Source organism: Hirundo rustica, chromosome 5 (genome assembly GCF_015227805.2).
Source record: "Hirundo rustica isolate bHirRus1 chromosome 5, bHirRus1.pri.v3, whole genome shotgun sequence".
NCBI lineage: Eukaryota > Metazoa > Chordata > Aves > Passeriformes > Hirundinidae > Hirundo > Hirundo rustica.
Genome location: NC_053454.1, coordinates 40,043,423 through 40,063,378, shown reverse-complemented (window position 1 = coordinate 40,063,378; position 19,956 = coordinate 40,043,423). Strand labels below are relative to the sequence as shown.

Here is a 19,956-nt window from a genome sequence, read left to right as displayed (position 1 = left end):
GGAAGTGCTTTTCCTAGCTTGTCAGAAGAGAAGGCAGTCTGGTACTTGATGCAAATGCAGAAAGAGTCCAAATTTCCATAATTCAGTGCTCAGCGTTGCTTGTTATTAGGCTATTGAATGCTTTAGATAGACTGATAACTCCACTATTGTTATTGTGCTGCTCCACCACTGTACAATGCATGTGTAAAACATTTGAGGAAGGAAGGCTGTGATAGTGGCACCAGACAGAGCAATTGATGATGTACTTGAGCTGAAGAGTTAGGCACTTCTTTTTTCGTGGTAAAGAAACATGATAGCTCGTCTTTGTAGCTGCAGTTGAGCAAAGTGCATTAGACATGAGAATATCAAGGTCAGTAGGCCTGCTCACATGCATGCCTTAAGTTAAGCATACTTTAGAGTGTTCTAACTATATTATTTTGGAGACCTGGTATAGTCATTTTATCATCTAAGCTTCTCAGTAGTGGAAAAATATAAATAAAATTTGAAATGTTCAGATGGAAAGGTAAAGAGCTGAATGAAGTTTGGAAGACTGAAGGTAAAGGGTAAATGCAGAGTGAATGGATTTTTGATTTGTTTAAAATCATCTTGTTACTACTTTGGTGGACTAAGGGATCGCAAATCTGACCTTGACAATTCTTGTACACTGCCAGAGCGGAGTAAAAATTTCTTTTCCAGAAAGGAAGATGATGATGGCACTTCAGTATAAATATGCAAAAGATGCGAAGTGTAGTAAAGAGCTGTGATGTACAGAAGACTTCCTAGCCACCTGCATATTTGAAGAAAAATAGAATGAATGAGGTAATGTTGTAGCTGTATATTACTGGAGCAGAATTCCTTAACTTTGCCTGGCCTGGTTGAGTTCTTTCTGTAGGCACAGTGTGGTTGTTGATGGCTCAGGATTACCTGTCTCTCCTTTGTCACATCCTAACTTCATGGATTTGATAGTGTTCACAATGATTTTTTTTTTCCACCTTGCTGTTGTAATTCAGTTTAATGGCAGCCTTAATATAGCTGTGACTATTGTAGTGATCAGCCTTGCCAGAGCACTGCATGAACTGGCACTGAATTGAAGTTGTTGGGAGTAAGTAATTCGAACGACAGAGAAATCTGCCCCCTACTTCTGAGCTCAGTGGTTTGCTTTATTTTTTTCAAGGATAACATGATTTGTCTGCCAGGTTCTTTGCTCTTCTTTTACAATACCTGTATTAATCCCCATCTGAACTAGCAATTCCCCAATTATCCTTTGTTTTCCTTTTAACCATTGCATCAAAGATTTTTTGGGGGTAATTTACCTTTCTGATGCCGTCACATACTGCATCTGTCATCTTACATGAGAATTGTTTTTGACCTGTGTACTTGCTCTTGAGGTCAAGCATGAGGATCTGCAGGTGCTTGAATTGCTCTCCCCTCCTTAAAAGGAGGCACTGAACTAGCAATGTCACCTGTCATGGTGAATTTATGGCACTTTCTTGCTATGTCTTCAATAAAAATGATGTACTGGTTTCTTCAGTGTTTTTGGGGGCGCACAGATAGGCAGGTGCATGTTCAACTCTCTTCCACTTTTGTGATGTTGTGCAGTTTCCATTTCTTTATAATGTTATTTTTCTTTCATCTCTGCATTCTGTATTGCCATCCTGATTAAAAACCGAGGTGAAACTGGTGTGAAGAAAGCCAGTGCTGCCAAGCAAAGAAGGAGGATGTTATCTCTTCAGATAGCATTCAAGGCAAGAACGAGTACAACATTAAACCCACGTTATTTCTTTGTGAAGGAGTATGTCTTTCCTATCCCTAAATTGCAGCCGGTTGTCTGCAGTAATGAAATGTCTGTAGAGTTTTATACGTGAAGCATCTATGAAGAGCAAAATGGAGATGGTGAGGTACCAGTCTAGAGTCAGTGAATGAGCCACAGGAAGCTGAAAAACTGACTGGTGATTGATAGCTTCTTTATGGTAGAAGAGTAAAGTGTTGTGTTCCAGAGAGAACATCATAATTTTTCAGGGATTGGGAAAATACCAGCATGGAATTTTATTCTGCAAAGATTACAAGCAGTGATTTGAGGCTTTTCAGAGAATGCAGGGAAGGGGACTGGTTATATAAATGTCTCAGTATATAAGGACTATTTCAAATAATTTACAAACACAAAAAAAGTTCTCCAAGATTTCTCCAGGAGACTGTTATTCGTAGATAATGTCCTTTTTTGTCAAGTATCTATTCTTTGAATAGAAGCTTCATTCTGTGCAGTACTGCAGTGCACACTGCATTGAGATAAGAGGACTGATGCTGTAATGTTTTTAAGCATTTATTTTGAAATGTTGTCATCAGAACATATTTTAAATAGCCGCCTGATTTGTAGGGTACAGACTTTGGAATGGCATGTTTCCCTTCTCCTTAGTCCTGTATTTTCCTTTGGTCACCTAAAAAGTAAGCACTTTGCTCTTTTGAAGGCATTCCCTTGTGTTTTGAAATTAAACCTTATTTTCTGCTGGTTTAATAGCATTTTCAGTTCATGACTTAATTTGATTATTTATTGGCCATAGAGCACCATGGTCCGTATCCTTCTGTGCTCTGCAGATTTGTTTTTGCTTGCCTTTTAGGAATACAATATCATATTTGTCCGATTATGTTTATTTTGTATAATGGCAAGAACATTTTGGCATAAATTCAGAATTCAGTTTGTTCTTTCAATCTGGGCAGGCTCTGTAATATCTGTCCTTACACAAGTAGTAAACTCATGGTAATTTTCATCTGACTGCCACCTTCAACAACGTTACCTCTTGCTGTGCTATGTGTCTGACATGGCCAACCTAGCTGATACAAGAGACTGGACAAGGCTGCCAGCTGTTCTACGGAGTAAACCTAATAAACTTGTTAGAGGAGCTTGTCTCTGTCTAAAAATTAAAACTCCTATAATGCATATCAGTACCTTTGAATACCTCTCAGATCCTCAAATCTTCCACTGTCAAACCTAAATGATAAATGACTGATTTTGTACAGAATCCCTTCATTTTCTGTATGTAGTCTACTTTTACTTTCAGGAAAAGTAACATGGGGGGAATAAGTATCAAAAACCAAACATGTGATGTCAACAAATCCAGGGAAATTGGGCTATTCATTTCTAAAAAGCTTTTGAATTGATTCATGTGGGGAGCTGGACTCAATAAAATATGCACCTTGCCTTTACGAGCTCTGTTCCTACAAGCAATGGAAAAGGAAGGCAGAGCGTTGAGAATCTTCCTTCTGAATAGCTGAGAACTGAGAATCTATTTTCTTGATTAATAAAATCCAGCCTTTACTAATATTTTTATAAGTAATTTTGGATGATCATATCTACTCTTGCTACTTCATTATATTAATGACTCTACTTAAAGGATTAAACACCATGACTTCTGTAGCTTATGTACTCTTTTATAGTCATTGACTTGCCCAATGTTGTAAGGCAGGTTGATGTCTGTTCTGCTCCTGCCTGATCTCCTGCTGTGGGCTTCGCTGGAGTGGTAGGCTCTCAGTACTCTGCGCAGGAGTGAGGCAGAGTGTAGGCTGCATTGGCATCTTGACTTACATCCACAGTTAAACTGGGCAGTCAAGAACTCACTTCAGTGTGTGGTGAGTCAGAATTAACCTTCTTCGGGACAGACTTTTTGCTGTGGCCAGGCCTATTGCAGGAATGAATGCAGGGAGTCTAAATTTCAGCTACCTTTGCCTGCAAGGTAAATCTTGCATATTAAAGGCAATTTTGTGCCGAAATTGAACAGCTAAACTGATGATGACTGCTGCCAGTTTGCAGAATCATCCAAAAACCTGGGTGTCCATTTTGTAAACAAACAGTGTTTTGCAGCTGTAAACAAACTTAGATTTTTGTTTTTGTTAGAATGTGGGCAAGGCAGACCTGTGTGAAGAGGCATTAGTTTCTTGGTAATATGCTGTTTCATATATTTGGCTCTGCTGGTTAGTGTCTTGTCATCTATTGCTCTGAAAGTGAAGGATTGATTCTGTCCGGAAGAACAGAAAAAAACCCCTTTCCTTTGAAAGGAGGTGTGCAGATCCTTTTTATAGCAGTCATGCCTAAAAGTCTTATGTGCAGCCTTTCCAGTAGAGAAAGACAGTTTCTTTTGTATATGTACAAGAAAAAAGAATTGATTATAAAATTAGAGGGATGGAAAGAGCAAAAACCCAAACCAGCATTGTATGTAAGTATAAGATTAAACTTGTCTAAGAATGGAGAGAATTAACATTTCTGTGTTTTCATTGCTGATCTTGCCCACAAATCTAGAAGATAAGTATTTTAAGTGATGCCTTTTCAAATGGTGCATTATCCTCAGGGAGCTAGATGAGAACTCCGATCAGTGTTCTAGAAATTGTTGGTCTAATTACCCAGTAAATCTTCCTTTCATGGGTCTCCCTTCTCTTGAAATCTTGTTGAGCTATGCGGGGAAACCTGTTCCTGCTCACTGGCAGGGCAAATGTAGCTCCATCTCCAGAATCTGCCTACTTTTGTCTGTCTGCACTACTGCTAGATGGTAGGTAAGTGTTTTTCTACTGAACAGCTAGCAGATCAGAAGGAAAATAATTTATGATTTTTGTGCATGGTGGCTTCTTATCATATGTGGCTGTAATTTCTGTGTAGGATATTCTGTCTTTGCAAAGGCTGGAAGCAGCATCTTGGAGAAGGTAAGAAAAAGGGGAAGGAAAAGAGGGATGTGACTGTTGAGATCCTTCTTAGCTGCTGGCCAAGAATCTCTCTTCCCAAAAGCTGAAAGTATCATACTTCCCTGTGTGGTTTGAGTTGCTGAAGGACACCACTGAGGGAATTTTTCTTGTGAAGTGCCATCTGTATGCTCAGGAATTATGTGGGCTTCCATATTGAAGCATAACCTTCTATTTGGACCAAAATGGTAACTATAAAAATGTTCTGACAAAAACCAGAGGCAGACTGACGTTTTACACTGTTGGACTCCTAGAGAGCCCGCTGCCAAGGGTCAGGGCTGCTGATGTGACTGTTGAACAGAGAAAGGGAATCCAGAAAGTTTTTGTACTCTCTCTCTCTTTATATATCTCCTTGCCTGTTCCTTTCCTTGAGTCCTTTATCTAAATCCAAAACCATTTTGATTGCAGTAAAGGATGTTATGGCTAGAACTGTTTTAATGTCACAGTGTGATCCAGCAGGAGCTGTCCTTTCTCTGGGTGTTTGTTCTTCCTCCCTGCAGTTTTCGTTGTCCTGCTCTCTGAAGACAGACCCAGTTCTCTTATAACCTGTCTTTGCTCTCCTAAGGGATGCTCAGAGGATGGCAAAAAGGAGAGTCAGCATCAGGAGGCAAGTTCTCTCAGTAATAATCTCACCATTTCCTGCATCAGTAACTAGGCTTTTATAGAAAGGGATAAGCAGGAATCCTAAACTGGTGTTGGGGAAGCTACAGTATGATTTCTCCTTGATGGCATGTACTCTCTGGGAGGAGTGGTAATACTGAGTTAGCTCGTGCTGAACTAACACACCTAGGGCACAGTAGAGAGGACTTGTGTTAACTCTTGCATAGTCTTTGCTTTTAGGTTAAATGGAGATTTAAAATACTATTTTTTTTTTTTGAAAGATAACAATAAACTGTATCTTAGAATAACTTCGAAATAAAGCTGTTGGAAAAATAGATTGGTTTAGGAACTGCTGGTAATCACATTACCTAATAAGAGGATCATTTAAACATATTTTCTTTAGTGTTTTTAAGATCATTAGTGGCTGTGATGAATGAGGAATGTAGGAATACTTTCTGGCCAATTATCTTTTGAAGTATTTGAGGTAAGCAGAGTCTTTAAATCTAGTGAGATTTCTGAAAGTGAGTGAGAAAGCAGTATTTGTTTCCTACTTAATGCAGAACACAATAAAACTATCTTTTACTGCAGGTTTATACAGAAACCTGCAGACTTGTCATGCTGAGGATACATGCAGTTTATGTATTTCCTTTCTGTCCAGCAACAGAAGGAGCACCTCTTTTGGAAGATGCTTCATTTATGGATATACCTGTGACAGTAGAGTTTGTGTACTTAGTTTTCCAGTAGCAGTAAAGTGTGCATGGTGTATCAACAGTGTCCACTTGGGCAGGACTGATGACTGGTGTCCACAGTCACCTTGTACAGGGCATGTCTTGAACAGGCAGCCCTGTACTGCATCTCATGAAACTTGCTGGGCATGAATAAAAGCTGAAGAAGGACTGCCCTCCTTATAATGACAGCAGTCTGGTAAACTAAAGCTCTTTAATTAATGAGTTAGCATCTCTTTCCTTCTCTCAGACTTCTTTTTTCCAGTGGTGCTGTTTTGTTTCTAGTCTTTATAATGAACTATATTGTCATTTAGGGCAATGAATTATTCTTTTGAAGAAATAATATGTGTAATCCTGTTACCTCTGAGGAGCAGCCAAAGAATTTGGGTTTTTATAGTTTGAAGAAAAGGGGGGCTGAGGGATGCCCTCACTGCTCTCTAAAGTTTCCTGAGGAGGGGAGGTGCCCAGGGAGGACCTGAGCTCTTCTCCCTGGAATCCAATGACAGGAAACATATTAATATGATTCAGAGGTGTCCTAGGGGAGGTGTTCAGACTACATGTTAGCATTTCTTCACTGAGAGGGTGATCATACACCCAGGCTTCTACAAGATGTCGTCAATGCCCCAAGCCTATCACTGCATAGGAGGCATTTGGTCAGCCCTGAAATAGTCAGATAGTTGAACTACAAGATCACTGTAGGTCCCTTCAAACTGAAATAGTTTGTTCTATTATGCATTTAACCAGTAAAGCATTTAACAAAATGAGATCCATGTAAGGGACTGAAACTGTTTACAGAACTTGAGTTGTGTGTAGTATTTAATTATTCTTTCATTGCTGGTAAATAACACAACCCTTCTCAGACCTCCAGGACATTGGCAGTAGATACTGTTATTGCTGTTATTTCCATCCTATGGTATGTTATTCCAACAGGAATAGTAGTAAGTGCCTGAGTGAAGAAGAAAATTCATTTTTTCCTCAGCTAGTGTTTTAATAGTTACTTTTTAGAGAGGATAACAGTTTGCAGATTTAGATTTCAGCAATTTTCTGTAAATTGCAGTTTTCTTTCATCTTAGAATATACTGTTAGTCACATTAGGGCACCGAGCTGCTCTTTATCTGAGTGAATATGCAGAGACCCTGCCAGGGCTCAGGTCAGGAGAAGCTTGAGTTGAGTTACTGTGACTGAGCACTGCTATTGCAAATGTCCTCAGAAAAGGTGTTAAAAGATAACTTTTAAAAATGAGGCAAAACAAATGGAACCATTGTATTTAAGTAAATAATATCTATGTAATAAAATCTCTTGGGGACAATAAGGGAGGGGAAGAATGTTCTAAGTTAAGCAGCTGGTCTTTACTCTGGGTTACCAGCGCTAGTCTTTCATATCAGTCCGCATATCCTCTTCCCAGCCAGTCTCCTGTCTTCCCCTCATTTGTACCAAACTTTCCCTTATTTTCCAACTGTCTTTTGACTCTTAGCTAGCAAAAGAAAATCCATGAGGAGGGAAAGTCTGCCCACAGCAGGAAGGCAAATGGGTTACTTTTGGGGAGTTATTCCCTTACCGTCTTCTTGTTGTGCAGAAATGCATGTTTTTCAAAATGTTTAAACTGAACTGTTGACAGATCAGTTTTGTGTTTGGCGTGACAAAATGGTTCATTATAACAAAATCTATTAGCTCTGTTTTGTTATTCTTTTATTAAGGACTTACTTGCTGTACTTTGCTTAAGTGTTGTATAAATATATGTTGGCTCTTTCATTGCTGTGTGTTTGACAGGTTTGCCCCATTTCCTCCAGATATAAAGGAGTTCCTCCCTTCTGCTCACTACTCTGGGGCCCAGCAGGCAAAGGAAATGTTTTGTATTTTTGTCTAGGAGCTGGAGGAGTGATTTAACTGGATTTGAGTTCCTTCCAGGATGTGTGCTGCAGGGCAGGCATGGCAACTCACGTGCATTTTTTATGAGGTGGCAGCCTGTGTTTTCTCAAGCTTGTAGGGTAAGTTTAGATACACAGGGCAGCTTCAGACGTACAGAGGAGGGATTGTACTGCTCAGTAAAAAAAATACTTTGGCACATATGTACATTTATGTCTCCTATTCATTTTCTAGCAAACATTAAAAACCCCCACTTCTTTAAATCTGTACAATTTGTTAGTACAAAATCTGTCAGCTTGCTGTAGCTAAGAAAATATAGGTTTTTTGGTTAAAATAAATGCTTCAGTTTTAACTCCAGCTCTGTGTTTTCAGACACACTGTCCCCAGCTTGCTAGCATGTTTTATCTACAATGGGAGAATTGGAGAGACTGCAAAATTTAGTTTGCCTGTATTTACTCTGGAGCTCTTTTCAGAGAAAGATGAGATGATGAAGCATAATTTTGGAGCTTGCCTTTATATGACTTTCCTGAGGGTTACATTTTATATTTTTCTTGCTAGTTTTATTCCATGCATTATGCCAGTTTTAACAGGTATTTCTATGGTTTCTCTTTAGAGAATATTCTGGGGAATTGAGTGATTTACTTGTTTGTAGATATTGTTTGGAAAGAGAGGGTAGGGATCTGTATTTTGAAAAAGATGCAGTAATATGAGAGCAGCTTGGCTATCTATCCACCTCTTCTGTACTCAGGTCTTTAACAAAGAGAGTTTCTTAGCCCTTTGTCTTCCTCTAGAAAGTTCTCCTAGAAATCCTGGAGAGAAAATGCAAATGCAGGCATGTTACAGAAATGAGAAAGTAATTGTGGCTGAAAAATGGAACAGTTTATTAGTTATTAATATTGTGCATGGCCAAAGTAGTGGGTATTACACTGGATGATTGTTTTTGCTGATAGCGGGAATTAATATAAGAAATGAAGGGGAGAGCCATGGGAATGTTGCTTTTGCTGTAGGCATGAAAGGGTGGGTAATGGGAAAGGCTCTGGAAAAAAACCTGTCAGTTCCTTTTCCGTATGTAATTTCACAGAAGATGTCATGAGTATTGAACTTTGGTGAAAAGACGAGCCTCAGCCCCTTCAATTTTTCCATTACACCAGTGTGTTTTGAATTGCTGAAGGTTTGGGTTTTCTTCCCAGTAACTTGACGTGATATTCTGCAGTCTTTTTAACTTTTTCAGTCTTAGTCGGAAAGGATGGCAGATGAGAGTGGTGGTGTCTTGCAGATATGTAAATATCTGAAATATGAAAATACTATTTTTTTCACACTAAGAATAAAAAAATGGATGTGTGTGTGGTGTTTGTATGAGTAACATGCACTGAAGCTACTTGTACAGGTCCACTAAAGAGAACAGATTCTAGAATGTTTGTCAGATTTCAGTTTTAGAAGAAACTATTGTAGCGTGTGGTAGCATTGTTGAGAGTAAAATGATTTATATGGATTACCACATAATGGGTGGTTATAGAGTTCTTTTGGGTTTGGCTTCATCTTTGTATCTAATGATTTAAGAGTTAAGACACTTGAAATCCTCTAACAAAGGGACTTTTTTTTCATTGTTCTGCTACTGTATAGGAAATCTGGTAGCATTGTTTTAACAAATAGATCAGCACCACTGAAAAAAGGCGTTCTGAGGAGCAGAATTGTTATGTGTCAAATGTGGACTTAGTGCTGCTATAACTGCACATGCACTGAAGACCCATTTTGCTACACCGCCTAATCCTTCTTAGTGATCAGACCCCTAAATGTGCAATGTGTGTAATTTATGCCTCGATATGAAGACAGCATTTGTTGGCTGCCAGTATCTTGTATATGCTTATGTCTATATGTGCTTTGAACTGATGGTTTAATAGACAAGAATATCAGTTAAGACCCAGCAGAGGTTTTGCCAATCTGCACCATATAAAACTGCAGATTTTTTGATGTAGTGCTTTCTGCCAGGCCTTAGAAGAGGCTTTTTTCTCTAGAGCGATAAATCAGGAATGCTCTGCATTTGAGCTCTGTCTACTTAACTGAAAGATGTTCAGGTAGAATGCTTCTAATTCAGTGGTTTGGTAGAGTTGTGGACAAAACCAAATGATGCTTGCTTATTTCTTTAACTTCCACACCCCCTCTTAAAACATATCCCTGAAAGACTTCACTATTAGCTGAGTAATTTTCAAATTTTAAATTTCAGTTACAAATGTCTAATTTGAGTCCACATGCCCAATGCCTGACTCATCTCATAGAAGAGGCAGAGTTAAGGTGCCAAACCTTTCCTCCATGGTAACGTTGCTCCTTGCTGGAACTTGTTCTTGAAGGCATTATCTTCTGAGTTGCTTTTCTGTCACTTGCACATGCTAGTGTTGCTTGATATTTTTCATCTGTGACAAGAGCTTAAAATTAGGATCTTGCTGTGTTCCTGGTTGAACCTATTATACAGCTTATAAAATCAGCCCACTTACATGTGAGAGACTGCTGAGTGGAGAAGTGCAAGAGGCATAAAGAAATTAACCCTAAACAAGTGGGAAGTAAATATAATATAATTGTTAATAAAACCTGAAATTATTATTCTTTGCTCCTCTTTATTCTCATGTGTTTCTCAGAGTACTTAGTTATAAATGCCTGTTCCCAAGCAATATTACATATCTTTGGATTTTTGTTGACTTTTTTTTTGGGCAGTTATTCCCACAGACTTGTGCTCTTTGGATGGTTAAAAACCTTTGTGTTCAGATTTAACTCCATATTATAGTTTCACCTGCTGGTTTACATATAATAATAGTTAAGTTGGGAAGAAGGAATTGATGAATGTTTTAATGGTATGATTGGACCCTTCCAAAAGCAGCCATGTTGAAAATAAAATTTGAGTTTGCTAAAAAAATTTTAAAATTTAAAAAACCCCCAAACCCAAAAAACTCATCCCTCCCAATAACCCTAGTAGTCTGTAAGAAGCACAAAAAGCCTTCTGCTCTGATTATAATTAGATTATTTGTTTAAATACATAATTATTACTCCAAAGCCTCAGAGGATTAAAAGGATGGTGTATGTGGATGTGTATCACTGGTCACTCATAGGTCTGTGCAGTCCTGGAGTGTCAGGGAAAAGCTGTATTTTAATTTACTTATGTGGAGTTTATTTCTTTCTAAACTCTGAATTGCTTTCTTTGTAGCAATGGCAGTCCAAATGTAGAGTTTTCATTCCCCTCCCTCTTGTCAGAGCACCATCCTTGTTCAAGGTCTTCATTCTCAGGGAACTGTTTGGGTCCCTGACCATGGACTGAGCTGGATGAAGTAACAAATCGGATGGAAAAACAAGTTCTCAACCCTCCCAAATGCATCAGGACTCTGTTGTTTTCCCAACAGCCCCATGCATTCCTGTGCTATCAGAGTATATGGTTGGAAAGGGACCAGAAACACTTCTAAATGGGGAACAATGGGAGACTTTGAAAATTGCTGTCTCTTCTACTCTGGTGGGGAGCCCATGTCCTCTGTGTTCCTGGGTAATTGTGAATATTGTTTGGGGGAAAAAAAAATCTGCTGGTCTGTTCGCAAAGATCTTGTCAATCTTCTCGTGGGATGTATATTTTGAAGAATGGAAGTGCAGGTTTTCAGAGCAGGCAACCAGTAACAAATGTTAGGTCTGCACATGGTCAAAAGTCAAATGTAGAGCTGACATGTTTTCTAACAGAGCAGGATTTCACTCCTGACTTCCAGACTTCCAGTGCTGCTAGACCTGAGCTGCCAAGAGAGAACAGGAGGTCCTGAGGAGATTACCTGAGATTACTGCAAAACTTAAGGTGTTGGGCTCAGTAGGACCAAACACTGGCACAGGTTGCCCAGAGAACTGGTGGAGTCTCCATCCTTGGAGAGATGTAAAAGCCACCTGGACACATTCCTGAGTAGGGTGCTCTAGGTGACCGTGCTTGAGTAGAAGGGTTTGATGAGAGACCTCTAGAGGTCCCTTCAATCTTAAACATTCTGTCATTCTGTGATACTCATGAATTTTCCCTCCCCAGCCTGTGGCCGTGGTTGCACATTCATCAGGCTCACGTTCTTTTGTCACATGTCAGAAGCAGGGTACCACTGGCTAGTGTAAAATTTTTCAGTGTTTTAAAGTATTCTGGGGCTTTAAATTTATGATTGTGATTCCATATGATGTACAACTTCATATGGAAAAAACTCATTAGTTTTTCAGTTTGAGAATATGTTAATCCATTTTGTTCTCATTATATATTGCCATTGGATAATAATGGCTTGGTTTAATTTGTGCAGTGTTATTTTTTAGGGAATTGTCTTTGTTCTGGAAAGCAGATGTGATGTTATGGTAAAGCAAAACTTGCTTTGTGCAACTTGACATTTTAGGTCTGGCTGGTTTCAGTATTAGCAGATGTGTATGGAAGGATAGGAAAGGAACTCACCTTGGTTTTGAGGGTAGATGCAGATTGTGTGTTGAAAAAGCACTGTTGATTTATGCTATGCATTCAGATAGGTTTTTCAGCTTTCAGTATTCAGTTGAAATTTCAAGACTTTTATGAGATAGTAATAGGGTTATTTGTCTATAAAGATAGATTTGTTATGTTATTTTTTTCCCAGCTTCCAGCTACTGATCTGCTCAACCTCCAGGTGCAGGCAACCGCTGATGTCTGATAGTTAGTAAGCATTTGCTGCTAATCAGCACTGCAGAGTGCAGAGCCTGACACAGCCGTGACAGTGTAGCAGCAGCTGATCAGAAGTCTTGGAGGTAACTGGTTTTCTCCTGGGAGGGGAACAGAAGTAGAGCTAGTTAGTTGCCTGATGGTAGCTGTGAACTGAGGCATTGATTACCTGTGGTTAACAGTGGTGACTTTCTAGTTCGAGCATAAATGGAGCAGCAGAGGTGTGATCTGGAGCTGAGATCAAGTAGAGAACTTCATTTAAAGAATGCTGAGCAAGCTGTAGACAATGAACTTGATCAGACGTAGTGAATACCACTGAGTGGTTTCTGCTTACCTACCCGTTTTTGCCTGATGAGATAGGAACAGAGGCACTGCTTAGCTATGGTGTTCTCTGCACCCCATTTCACACCTTGTCTTTGCCTTAAGAAATTCCCAGGCCAGCTGTCTCTGGTCAGCCTGGCATGCAGATGCTCTTTTGCAAAACTATGAATTCTAATCCGCCCGAAGGAGCTCTTTAAGAGATGTTATTAGCTAGCTTAAAGTCAGTTTGACATTCTTTGAACAGAAGTATTATGTGAGGTTGATGGCCTGTATTCCTGTACTTCTGCTTAGAACCTGAAATGCATCTCTGCCGATGCCGGCACGGTTTGTTTTCGGATGCTTGGCCATGAATATTCTGTTAGGTGGCTGTGGCCAATTGCTGCGGGATGGCCTTTGATAAGCCGCGCAGCCAAGCGGCGTTAGCTGTGTTGGCAGAGCCCTCTGGTGGGAGCCCAGCCTGTGCCAGCAGCAGTCGGTTCTGCGGCCAGTGCCCCCCGCTTCTCCCAAATGCCATCGGCCAGACCTCTCTCGGCTCTGTGGTATCCCACCAGCTGGCTACTCGAGTGGCCAAGGCGTTTCTCTTCATCCTGCAGAGCCTGTGGAGCTCACTTGACCTTTATTTTTTTAGCAAACCTGGTGGTGTGCCGTGAGTGCTTACACGATTTTAGGTTTTGATTTGCAAAATACAGTGGCTTTTTGAGAGTAATAAAGTTAGCCAGTTACAAGATAATATTTTCCTAATCCTAATCAGTGTGGGAGAACCATGATGAATTTCAAGAATTGCATGTATGAATTCCAACCCTGTCTGTAAATACCTTTTTTTGAAAAGTACTTCTTAGTAAAACTAACTGATCTAATTAGGCATACAGGGTGGACATTTCTAAATCAAGAGCCACAGCTTTCCTTTTTCGTCGGACAGTAATGCTTCTGCTAATCAAAGTATTAGAGGGAACAGCTTTTGTGTGATAAAATACCAACTTACTGAGCACAAAGGAAAAATGTTATTACACTTCTCTAACCTAGTATGTTCAAAAGCCTGGTTAGGACTGCTAGATGCATTGCCAAACCAGAATGTGCGAAGAGGTATTTTAATCTGGTTAGGTCTCAAAAGTGTTGATACAATACAAGCCAACAACTCTACTGCAGGAAATCCAGCTGTTTGAAATTGTTGCACAAACAATGCAATAGTAATAAAGAGTCTTTTTTCTTCCTCTCATGCTGCCCAGAGCTTTTCGCTTACCATTAATTTGAAACACTCACAGCTGTGCCCAGTATTTTATCTTCATTAAAATAAAAAAACAGGAACATGTACCATGGCTTAGAAAAGGCTGTTGCCTGTTGGTGGACAGGCCCCCCCTTCTGATAAAGCTGGAGAGTGGTAGCAAGTCAAAGGCAGTCGTATTTCTGTGCCATTTGATTGGTCTCATGTTGAAGCTTTCCTTAACATAGACATAAATTCTTTCAAAATCTAGATTAACCTTCCTGGCCTATATTTGAAATAACCAGCTTCACCTTCGCTTTGAACTTATCTGCTCCATTGCTGGGGTTTAGCAACACAGAACAGCTCTGTTAGGAGACTCATCATGTGAGTGGCGTGATGGAGATCCTTGCTGCAGGTTGTTGTGAATTCCCAAAGCTGAATATCATTCAGAAAGCAATTAAATGCACTGGAGAAAAATCACCAGTATGGTGAGATGTAGATACTGCTTTTGAAAATTCCCTGTCTACATCCAAGGGAATGGGCAGGAAATGCATGGCTGTGTGTACTCACCCTTCTCCTCCTTACCCTTGTCTGAAGGCAGGATGCTGAAATAAAGGGGTCTCCTTAAGGAGAGGGCTGGTTTTGTTGTGGTTCCTGTCACCCTCTGCTGTTAGCTGGAGGAGCCGTGGTGGGGGGAGGACCAAGCTCTTTGTGATGGATGGGGACTCCAACCCTCCTCCTGCACTTTACATCTGTTAAGGGATGTTTTTAGATGAACCTTCTGTCTTACCTGCCGTCCAATCTGGAATTTTCCATGGCCCAGTGTCTTTCCTCACCTGTAATCTGTTTCACTGGAGGTTTATTACAATTACACATAGGAGGCAGCACGAAGGGGTTTTTTTTTCTTCTTTCATGACAGCTTCTTCCTATTTTTCTTAGAGCATTGTAGTTAGAGGCATTAATTCTCTAGCAGATGGTATACAGTATGTTTTTCAAACCCTCTACCTTTTGGGTCTAGGACATGCTCTGTTCTGTGACCACATAAAGCTGCTAAAAAGCTATTTTTCTAATTTCTGAATTGAAATTCCATTCCGTTTGTATTGCACAATGTCACCATGATTCAGCTTTGTAGAATACTGTCTTATTTCCATAAGTTATCTTGTTCCAAGCTCTTTTTAAAATACTAATGTGCAGTTTTAATCCTGTGCTGCAGCAACCTTCATGAGTTGTCTATTTTAACTTGGGACTTCAGATGTAAATGTTGCTTTAACATTACTCGTGGTTATCTCTAATCTCAGAGTCTCGTAGCAAAATCTGTTGCAGAGTTCAACCTCTTTTGTCTGTGTTTTTTATTTCAAACGTGTATTTCGTTGGAAAGTGGCTGATGATATAATACCTGGATTTTTTTTTTTTAATAATCCCTGCTCTTCTAAAAAACTTAGTGAAGTGTAATATTACCATTCAAATAGGCAGGTGAGAGCCTTGGAGACTGGTAATTTGTACCTTTTCAAAAGCCGCACTGCCTTGCTTTGTCTTGGAATTTATTATGCTTCCCAAGTATAATGTGACATACTGAATAGGGCAGGGGGTGGGGACATTGTCTTCAGCTGACACGCTGTTATCAGCGGGACTGTGTTTCTGGACACAAGATTTCGCAGTCATTGGTTGTCCGAAGAAAGCCTTTCCATCTGAGGATTGGACAAGAAGATGCGTCAATTTGCTGCCCGTCTCCAAGGTACTGGTGATGCTGCCTCCACAAGCTGGCTAACGTCACAGCTCCATCACCCAGCGGGGTGTGGGCTTTTTTCTCCTCTTCTCTGTTTTAATTCTGTATTTGCTTCCTACTGCATTTCTTAATCTGTCTTCTGCCAAATGCTAACAGCATGATATTTTGCAATCATTTAGGTGAATACAAGAAGGACGAACTCCTGGAAGCTGCTAGGTGAGTGCTGCTTAGAATATAAAACATATTTTGGGGGTGGAAGCAGGCGAGGAAAAGGGGTTTTTAAAATAGTACTGTTTTGTCATTGCCTTTCCATGAAATGCTGCAAGCAAACCACTTAATTAGCATAAATCTCTTCAGACTTTAGTCTGGTACAAATGTAAAAGCCTGTTTATGTAATTGAAATCCCCCACTATGGTGGTTATAAGGTTAATATTGAGTTTTTGCTTTAAGCTCCTTAAATCCTCTTTATTGTTTTGTGACTGTTCTTTTTAGGGGCAATTTAAATATTGAAATCTTTCTTTTCTTTGGGTTTTTACTGCTACCGTAGGATGTATTTTGAAAATAGGTTTTATCAGAGCAGAGCATAAGGAAGCCTATACAAAAGGTGTAAAGTTCAATTGTATATTGCAAAGGTGCTTTTCATTCCTTCTGACTGCGCAAGACCGTTTTATATAGACTGTTAACCCTTCTAAAAAAATTTTGGGGTATTGGTATATGTTTTGTCAAATGTTATGGGCCATATGCGATGAAAATATGCTAAATTCAGTACATTTATTTTGAAAAATGGCTCTCAGATGTGTAAAATTAGAAGAAGGAAATATGAGGTTAAGGAGAGAAATTGAGGTGTTTTTGTATGATCTTTTGCAATACATTTAACTGCAAATTCTTTTCTGTATTTACTCTTGATTTCAAAATGTTCGGAAGGTTCTTTAGCCATCCAACATTCTCCCTGCACAGTACAAATTTCAATATGTGATACTTTGCAAAAGACTTGCTAAGGAGATGGATGTCAAGGAGCTCTGTCCTTTTTTCCCCCCTTTCCATAATCATCTTCTCCTTTACAGGAGTGGTAATGAAGAAAAGCTGATGGCTTTGTTGACTCCTTTAAATGTGAACTGCCATGCAAGTGATGGGCGTAAGGTAATACCTGCTTTTTATTTCAATTGCTTAAGAAAGGCCAGTTTAAGCATACTGGTAAACACAGATGTATAAACCAAGAGAATATATGTTGTGGGGGGAACCTGTGATGCCTTTTCACCGTAAAATTAAATGCTCTTATACTTGACACTGACAGTTGCGACAGATTAAGTTGGCAGATGTGGGTTTTGTATGTGTCTTTTAAATGTCAAACCCTGGTCTTACATGTAAAAGAAACTTTTAAGACCTTTTGTAAGAAAAACAAAATGTTCCATTGCAGATGGACAAAATAGCTAAGGGAAGAAAGTTAATTATATTTGAGCATTTTCTGGGTGAGGTGCTTGGTATTCAGCTTAGCTCCTAATACACTGCCACGTAGACTGGCACTGTATTGCTATGTTTAACACCTTCTGCATTTTCTTAAATTTGACATTATTGTTTTGACTTTCTCTGGCAGAGATGTTTGAATGAGTTAAATTAGGAATTAGCTGAAACTGGAGGAGGGAAGAACATACGGAGTGAGAAGCAGATCCTATGATTTTTGATGTTTTAGACTTTGAGATGATAGTCTGTCTAGACTGTTGATTTACAAATGTTGTGGGTTTTGTTTTTTTGTGGTTTTCTTTGTGGGTTTTTTTTTGTTTGTTTGGTTGGTTGGTTGGTATTTTTTAACTCTGTACCAGAATGTTTTTAATATGCAACTGCTAAAGTCTTTCACCTGTAACAGTACATCTCATTTTTGGAGAGAAAAGCACGGGAGTGTTTTCTTTTACAGTTTTGGTTGGTTGGTTGGGGTTTTTTTGTTTTTGTTTTGTTTTGTTTTTTTGATGGAATGTGTTGGAGCATAGTATAAACTGCTGGCCACCCTGGACCTGTTGTGGAACAGCCCAGTTCCACTGAAATCAGTAAAGATAGGGCAGTTTACACTTACTTTTGATTAAAAGGTACGTTGTCACTGAATATAAAAAATACAGCTCTCCACAAAAATTCCTGGGTTTTATACACATTTTAAAATGTTTCTCAATTGTGATGTCTACCATACATACTGTGTGACAGAAAACCCAGCCGGTTTTGTGCTCATTTACATTTATCACTGATTGAAAGTTGATGCATCTTCCAGGTTTTGAAAGCAATTGATTTTATGAGCTGAGGAAAGGCCATTGAACAAGGGCTTTATTTAATTTAGCAGTGTTGGAACTGATGAAACTCTCCCAACATTTTAAGATTAAATATATTGTCCTTATTTCTTGAATTTTCTTTTCTTTTTTTAAGACTTTGCTGTTCAAGTAAAAGTCTATGTAGGTATCAATAGTGCCCTGTGTTATAATTAAATGAGGTGGTGAACAACAGTGCATCACTGAGGAATTGAGCCCCCATCACTGTTGATCTAAGGCCAAATGCAGAGTTGGGTTTTCTGTCAGCAGGGCAAGGAATAATTCCTTGCAGATGTTTTCTTGAACGTTTATCACATCAAAGTAAAAAAAAAATAAAATTACAAAGCTTTTAAAATTCATATTGAGATAGCAGAAAGTATTTATGTATTATTGCAGCCTCTGAATTGGTTAGAAAATTTATGCCCAAGGCTTTGAAAGCACATTGCAGTTAAAGCTCCTGTGTGTGGACCCTTCGAAAATATGGTTGGTTGGTTGGTTGTTGGTAAGTGCGCTGATTTTGAAACTCCTTTTAGGATTCCTTGCCGTTGATATTAATTACCTTTTTTGAAATGATATATATTTTTTCTACCACCATATATGTACAGTCTGTGGAAGGTTTATTAATGCTTTGTAGTAAGCATGCTATATAACTGTTAAGCATTTAATTTGTAAAGCAAAACTTTCAGGTCCTGTATTAATGCAAGATCACTTGGGGTTTGATCATTTTAAGTAAGGCAAATTAAGTAACCTTGTAAATGGACGTCTCCACTGGTGTAGCTGCTTCTAGTTCATCTGTGGTGATTTACACCAGCTGAGAATTTGTCCATTTTGGAAGTTGCTTCTTGCATTCCTCGATGCTTTTATTTTTTGCAGATCTTCTGAGCATTCCAGCCTCAAACTTAGAGCAGTGTAAGGCCACAGTTATAATGCAACTCTCAGGGCCAGGAATGCAGACTCTGCGGATTGGCCTGAGATTCTCAGCATCACACTTACCCTGCAGTACAGCTGTACCCACAAACTCTTTCTTCAGTCTGTGCATTCCTTGATCTTCCGAGATGTCCAGCTCTAGTCTAGTGATAAGGGAGCACTTAGCTGTGGGTGTGAAGAAATTGAGTTCCAGTACTGAATGGGTAATTAGTTTTTCTGTATTCGTGTATAGTGGTATTTTTTTCCCCATACTTTGGGGTGCAAGTGTATGCAGTTTACTTTTTCCCTCCTGGGGATTTTTCTGTATCCCATGCATACTAATATGTGGGGTTCTGGATTCCTCAAACACACGTGCTGTGAAGTTGTGCTTTATAGAATGGGTGAAAGGGGTGGAAAACACTGACAGTATCTTGCTGGTTTGAAACCAGCTAAGTTTGGAAATAAAAAAGATTTATTGCATTCTGGGTGCTGCTTGTAGCCTTTTTGAAAAGTATTGACAGCCAGAGTCTGATTCCTACTGGACAGGATTCCATGATTCTAGAGCGGTTATATCTGGTGCTGATAACCATTGCTCTATCTATTTATTTAGGATAGAGGTCAAGACAAATAGGAATGGAAACTGAACTTCATTCTTCCCCTCCAAAGTCACAATTTAGGTAGATTATGGTCATTGTAGAAATGTTCACATTACTGAAGCTTTTGAGCTGTTTTCTGAAGAGGGAATATATTCTGTGTGGCTACTCTTGCCATTATTTTCTGGATGGAAAAATGGAGTGTGCAAAACAAAGGGCAATTTTATATATCAGCTAAAGCATTCCTGCATACCAAGGATCATGGTAGTTTTTTGGGGGTTTGATGAGCAAAGAAAATCAGCAATAATATCTCAGAAACTATGATTTCATTGAGCTAGGTAG

At 39.2% G+C, this 19,956-nt stretch overlaps 1 protein-coding gene across 1 annotated transcript in view; it reads left to right on the top strand.

Annotated features, from left to right (window-relative positions):
- The window catches only part of TNKS (tankyrase), a 128,176-nt gene that overhangs the window by 49,466 nt on the left and 58,754 nt on the right, over window positions 1-19,956 (top strand). The window contains exons 4-5 of the mRNA XM_040063587.1: window positions 16,004-16,040; window positions 16,889-16,964. Of these exons, the coding sequence (XP_039919521.1) occupies window positions 16,004-16,040; window positions 16,889-16,964 (113 nt within the window). The remainder of the gene's footprint in view (window positions 1-16,003; window positions 16,041-16,888; window positions 16,965-19,956) is intronic.